This window comes from Lathyrus oleraceus, chromosome 7 (genome assembly GCF_024323335.1).
Source record: "Lathyrus oleraceus cultivar Zhongwan6 chromosome 7, CAAS_Psat_ZW6_1.0, whole genome shotgun sequence".
In the NCBI taxonomy this organism is placed as follows: Eukaryota; Viridiplantae; Streptophyta; class Magnoliopsida; order Fabales; family Fabaceae; genus Lathyrus; species Lathyrus oleraceus.
This window is the reverse complement of record NC_066585.1, coordinates 159,775,758-159,783,115: the sequence shown is the minus strand read 5'-3', so window position 1 is coordinate 159,783,115 and position 7,358 is coordinate 159,775,758. Positions and strand designations below refer to the sequence as shown.

The window sequence follows — 7,358 nt, the reverse complement described above, 5'->3', positions numbered from 1 at the left end:
TCTTTAATTAGACTAAAAAGGATTAACTTGATACGTTTTGAAAAGTTAAAGGACCAATATGGACTTTTTAAAGTTAAGGAACCAAAATGAACCATGATGTTAACATACATGACCAAATTATTATTTTTAGAACTGGATGACACGCTCCACATTTTCTTACTTATAAGAAAAAACAAGATAATATAGCCAATTTATTACCCTAGTTTAATATAATAACTGAGGGAAAAATATTGTTATCTTTTTTCTATATTTTCATTTTAACTTGTATTACATGATCTATTTTTTTCATTTCTGAAACAAAAATATTGTACCTTTTGCCCATTTCGGAAACAAAAATATTGTACCAAAAATAATCATTGTTTATACAAATTGCAAAACCAAAGTGGCACACACCTTATATTTTTACAACAAAACTAAAAAAAATTATTAACCAACAAAAGAAAAAACCAAAATGCAAATTCTTGAACGGTCGTCCAAACATTTTCTTCTGTGATTTGTACCATTCTTTAAGCACCTATAATTTGAAAAATATTTGAAACCAATTATGATAATCAACAACAACAACATTAATTCTTTAAACCATTGATCTCAACAACAACAACAACATTCAAAATTCAATCTCAACAACAACAACGTTCAAACTTCAATATCAACAACATGCATCAATAACTACAACTAACATAAATAATTTATAATCATATATCAATGTCACAAAGAATAACACTTACTTTAGGTTTTTTTATTTTTATGACTTTTACTTTTGAAACCATGTAACATATTGAATCCTTCGACATCTCTATATGTTCGAAAAATAAATAAATATTAGTAAAAAGAATACAAATGTAAAGTAATTGATTGTGCCTTGACGTTGTACCCAAACAAATTACCGTATGTAGGAAAGTTATTGATTGTGAAAAACAACATGACACACGTCTTAAAGTTATCACTTGTATATGCATCATCAACATCAATATCTTCCTCCCACAAAACTATTAAATCTTCATTCAATGAAGTTAAATCAACATTTATGTCATTCCGTGGTTATTTTGGACCCGAAATCATCATGGATAACATTGTATATTTGCGCTTCATGCACAACCACATGGATAGGTTGTAAATTAGGAGAAGAACAAGCCATGAAGTATGGTTAGTACTCATATTACCAAACATGTTCATTCTGTCGGTGGAAAGTCCAAGCCTAAGGTTTCTTGGCTTAAGGGAAAAGTCTGGAAACAACGAATCAATTTTCTTCCATTGCAATTAATCAGTTACATGGCGAATTTTTCCATCGTATACAATTTCATCTGCATGCCATCTAGTATTCTTTGTGTCATTTACATTAGCAAACAGTCTCTTGAACCTTTGAATTATCGTTAGGTAGCATATCAACTTGGAAGGAACACTCTTTCTAGTTACACCATCATCATCTTCAATACCATTTTCCTTTTGCTTGTAGCGTGACTCCCCACACCCCAGGCACTCCTTCAAGTTTTCATACTCTTTTCTATATAATATGTAATCACTACGACCTACATGTATTGGGACATAGTCCAAACCCATTGTAAAAATTATCATATTGGCCTCTTAACTACGGTTCAGCAACGTCTTACCTTTTGGAAGAATTTCTTGCAACAATTCAAACTATTCAGTGAAACTTCTATCAGTCCACCTACCTTTTGCCTTAAGATTAAATAGTCTTAACACAACTGCCAATCTTGTAAAGTTTTTGCATCTCAAAAATAATGACTCTTCCATGTCATTTTGCAAAGTATCTTCCACATCGGATTTCTTAAAAGAATCTACTCCAATATCACATATCATATCTTCTAGAGTATAATTCATATATTCATCAGCTTCAACTTTATGAGACACATGTCTTTTTTTGTCACTTCACCATGTCATGCCCATTTTGTATAATTTTTAATAATTCCATCAAATCCTAAAATATATAATTTACTTAATCTATTAGGTTTCATCCAACTACAATCCATAATCACATATAGCTTCTGAAAAATAAAATAAAAATCATACACCACCAACAATAATGAACATTTCATATCAATAAAACAACAATAATACTAAACAACAACTACAAATATCTGAAAAACAACACAATATTACACCCTAAGTCTCTAAAACCATAATAAAAATAATAAAAATAACAACAACAACAACAATAATAATAACAACAACAACAACAATAATAATAACAACAACAACAATAACAACAATGACAACAACAACATTACTGGTACAGTAATGGAGAAAGTTTTATATACCGTAAATGTGTTAAGAGAGTAAAAATGATGTGCTGGTTTGAGGTTAAAGTTTCCCTATTCGAGCTTCCTTCCTCCTTTATTTACTTTGTTTGACTTGGAGAAGATGAAGAATAGTGTTTTAGTTCGTTAGGTGGAGAAGATGAAGAATGGTGTTTCAGTTCATTAGGTGGAAAAGATGAATAATGGTGCTTCTTTCACTCTCTAGGGTGTAAAACATTTATGAGGAATAATGAAAAGTGAATGAGACTTAATATTCTGATATCGAAATAAAATGTTGTTTAGACTTTATATCTCGATTGGTATAAAAATCGAGGGAAAAAACTGAGGTAAAAGTTGGGTTCAATTTAATTAAATAAAATGTTAATCAACATTTCATGTCGGTTTTCAAAAAAACCAAGGGAAAAAGATGATTTATAAAGAAGGGCGTCATTTTCGTTCTAAATAAAGCAAGAAATTGCAGGAGTTGGTAACCAACGCTCAAACTCTAAGCTGCATTTTCTATTAGTTTTCTAAAAAACTGAGGGATAAGATTTAATTTTTTTAAATAAAATAAAATGACGTGTTCTAAGTCATTTGACTTGAGTTTTAAATTGGGTGAGGTCAAAGTTTTGTCATGAAATGTATTATTTGTATAAGTTTGATTTCATAGGCTTCAAATCTAATACAAATATCAGAGGCAGTTTTATCATAATCCCAGTTATTTCTTACGATTTCCCTTGAGAAGGGGGTATATCTCATCTAGGTTATCCACGAAAGAATCATATAAGTATTCATGAATTGTATCCCTATCAAAGACACTTGTCTCCCACTGATCCAAGATACTCTTAACATCATAGTTTCATTATCAAAAGGCTTGGTATTAGCGTAAAATTCTTTGATGACGTCAAGATTAATTTTTCCAGGCAGGTCTACCAATATATTCCATTTTCACTTATTAAGAACTTGTACCAAACATGAAAATTCCCCCGGCCTTCTAATTTCCCCATTTATTTCAATGATAAAATGTCTACTGCTTAGCTAGTTGTAAACCTTCTCATCATCAGGGCTCTTAAATCAGTTACGATCATACGATACTTGCGACAACTTAGTGTCTGACGACCTTTTTCTCATGGTGATTGATTTCTTTGGAGCCATCTGCAAGAGTCATCAAATAACATATATTTTGAAAAAATTTGTTAGAAAACTCAATGATATACATGAAATTTAGAAGTATTATCCCATTTGTAACATGCTGATTTTTCTAAATTGGTGCTTTCTCACCAAGCGAGACTCCGAGCTCGCTTAGCGCATTATGTTGTTTCAATATAGTATTTTTTATGAGTTTAGCATGAAACAATGGTGAACTCGTACTTGCATGTTGTGTTTTTCAATTTAATATGGAATTTAACAACATGTATTGAGGATTTCTACTAAAGGCATGTAAATTGCAATAACGGACATTAGTACCTTCACTTACATGCAAGAAGAGTGAGTAAAGTGACATACTGGGTTTGTTCTTGTAGAATCATAAGAGATAATGAACTTGATGTTTTAAATGTGCAAGGTGATTGTTCAAATTTCCTTCTTTTTCAAAATGTTTTTGGTTATGTTTTTACTTCAACCTTTCAAAGTTTGACCATGCAAACAGTGCAAAATTTTGTTTTAAAGAGTGTGTTAGATGAAAAAGTTCCTTATGGTACTATTCATCATTTGATTTCTCCCTAAGCGAACTTTTAGCTAGTTGTGCAAGAAATTACATAATTTCTTGCATTGAATGCACTAAGCGAAGCATGGCACATGCCAAAGTGCGCTTTAGGTCTAAAACAATGGTTTTTAAAAAATATAAAGGACTACCCAAGAAAAAGTTATAAACTATGGTTGGGTTGCCTCCCAACAAGCACTTGTTTAACATCAGCAGCTTGACGATTGTGAGTCTCACGTAATATGTATTACCTTAAAACACATATTACATTATTTGATTATGACCTTTACTTGACCTTTGTCAATGTCCACCATCATCTTTGCGATATTCATGAATGGGGTCCCATAATGAGAGGTATCTTTAGGTTTGCCTCACTTTCTAGCCCTATAAATCTACAGGAAATAAGAACTTGAAATTTTTTATCAATACATCTTTAATAGTTCCCACCGGCTTCCTATAAGGTTTATCTGTCATTTACATTGTTGTTGTATTTGGCTCTACCTCAAGGTCCCCAATTCTTTTTACCACATATAATGGTTTTATGTTTACACTTGCACCCGAGTCAATAAGTGCATTTCCAACTTCATACTACCTATAATGACAAGTAATATGACTACTCCAAGGTGTACTTTTGGGGGGTAGAGTTAGTTGGATAATTTTGCAGCTTTCCTCCTATGACTTTTCTTATGTTGGTCCTTCTATTTCTCCTTACTTGACTTCAACAACAATGTTCTTATCGCCCTAACCAAATTGCATTGCTCTTTTGGAATTTTATGGGTGTTAGCACTGAATGTGTTATTTAGGATATATGCTAATTGTTTAGCTAATTGACCAACTTTCATCTCAAGGGTCATTATGGAGGCTTTAGTGTTTTTCTGGCTAGCCATAGACACCTACATAAAATAATTAAGTAAGTCCTCTAACTTTGTTTCATTATCTTGTTGTGGATGTGCTTATGTATAATGTAGAAAAGGTTGTCTAATGGATGGACCAACTTCAAATCTCCATCCTTGATTGAAGTTGTTTTCCTTGTGAAGTTGTCGTTTGGATAATACTCAGACCTTTGTTGATTGTATAAAAAATTTACTTCCGCATTAGTTGGTGGGAAAATCATGTTGGATGATCACCACTGCATAATTGAAAAATGCAATCTTCTTTTGTTGAGGTGTTATATGCATCTCTTTCAATTATCGTGGAAGTTTAGACAACTACTTTGCCAGCTCATCCATTGTTTATAACAACAACTTGTTTTGTTCAAGAATAACATCATTGGTGCTTAACTCATTGAGAAGTGTTTCTATTGTGTTTTTCAAGGTTGTAACGTGGCTTATGTCAGGGTAGGAAATTTTGGGATATTCAACTTAAATCTTTGGAGCTAGGTACCTGTCATACCCTGATTTTGGCCCTGAATTTTTTTTCCCATCAATCAGTCATTTGCATTTCTCCTCATGACCATTTCACGTTTAAACTCTTCACTTCATATTGAAAGAACTTTTATTCATTCATGTTACAATCATTTCATTCATGCATGATTAAAATAATTTTCCACATGTCTTCGGTTCACGTTCATGTTCTCCATTTTTATGTTCGAATTTTTCACATTACATGGGGAAATTATTATTCACCCATATTTGAGAACTCACATATTCATTCATGTTACAATCATTTCATTCATGTCCAAGAGTGTTCCTCACATTCATTTAATCATAGTCATGTGATTATTTCATAATCCTAAAGTGTCATCACACGAGTACATGGAAATTCTAAAATTCAAAGAAATATATTTTTCTTGCTACCAAATACCATTTTTTTTCTTTCATTCACATCACATATACATGGTTGGAATTGTTACAATGGATGTGAAAGTTGAATACTTCCTCTAATGTGTCTACAAGCGACTTTGAACGATGTTTCCCATAAAAAAAAAAAAACAGCTTTGAGCTTCCATACATTAGAACACAAATCAGAAACCGTCTTCTTCTGTTCAAGACCTCTAAAGCGCCGCAGAGGAAAAGACTCTGTTCAAAATGAGAAGCACGCCAATGTAAAGTTCCTGAAGTTGGATTCACCAGAAGGCACACAGAATGGGATACCACAGAAAAACAATGATATCTTGTCCCACAAAGGGGATAATATGTCTAGAGCATCTCACACTGATTTGCAAAATGAGGGAAATGGCGGGGTAAAATTTGGTCCTGACCATCCTAGCACCACAGATCACCTGGAACGTGTAGATTCTAGTGTTAACATTACAGGTGTTTCAATTGCCATTCCCCAATCTTCTGAGGACCCTGAATGTGGCAAATCAATACATAGAAGTGATCCTGCTTTTCCTACTAAAGCAAAGAAATTAAATGCGGACCGTTCAGACTCAAAGAATCGTATCCTCCTGCAGAAGAGACAATTCTTTCACTCACATAGAGTTCAGCCCATGGCACCAAAACAAGTAGTATCAGATCGTGATAGTGAAGATGAAGTGGATGATGCAGTTGCTAACCTGGAAGATAGAAGGATGCTTGATGATTTTGTGGATGTTTCCAAAGATGAAAAGGAGTTCATGAATTTGTGGAACTCTTTTATGAAAAAACAACGGATCGGATACTGTCACAAATTGAAGACAAACTGACTCAACCAAACAATACAACAGTCATGCCCGATTCACTAATTACACGGATTGAATCAGGTGATGATGCAGACGATGCTCACCTTGAACTGCACTATGTTGAATCGGCATTTGTGGAAACAATATCACCAAAGAGGAAATATTGAGAAGATGCTCATAAACAATTGTGTCAAGACAGATAGATATCATGGGTTCAAATTATCGTTGTTATGGAGGATGATGAGATTGATGCTGCTGGGGAGGGTAATGTTTAGCTATATTGGATTCGCGACCCGACGAGTCGTTGTTTGAGGCTGGTGCTGCGAGATAGATTGTTGACAGAGTCCAGAAGTTAAGATAAAGTCGCTTTCGAACCAACTGACACAGTGGAGGTTTACTTTCAATCATTGGATGGTGCTGCATCTTTGGATTATGCTTCGATTAAGATTTTCCCGAATAAAAACAGGTATGAGGCATATGTCTGTAAGGGGAATCAATTTGAAAAAGTGGCAGTTGGGCATTTGAAACATATATTGCCACATTTACCTGAAATAAATGATATGATGGTTAGAAAGCGAACAAAAGCCTAAAAGTTTTATCGAATAAAAAACTAGTAAAAATGTCAGAGATCTGGGTAAGGGGGTTGGTTATGCAATGGGAAGGTTTTAAGCATCCAAAACATCCTAGGTACTCCTAGGGAGCCCTTTTCATAAGTGTTGTTCTAGTCTAAAGGGTGTAGGTATATCTAAAGTACTATTTACTAAAAGGAAGGTTAAAAGAAAATGACTCGCAAGGA

The 7,358-nt window shown here is 33.5% G+C and overlaps 1 protein-coding gene across 1 annotated transcript; it reads left to right on the top strand.

The window, feature by feature from the left end:
* The first annotated feature begins 5,927 nt into the window (after positions 1 to 5,927).
* Positions 5,928 to 6,586, top strand: LOC127102585 (polycomb group protein VERNALIZATION 2-like). Its single transcript, XM_051039939.1, has one exon. The coding sequence runs from the start codon at positions 6,095 to 6,097 to the stop codon at positions 6,584 to 6,586; it is 492 nt and encodes a 163-aa protein (XP_050895896.1). The 5' UTR covers positions 5,928 to 6,094.
* Positions 6,587 to 7,358: the final 772 nt, after the last annotated feature.

Coding starts and splice junctions, on each gene's coding strand:
- LOC127102585 (XM_051039939.1), top strand. CDS start 6,095: ATGTCTAGAGCATCTCACACTGATTTGCAAAATGAGGGAAATGGCGGG.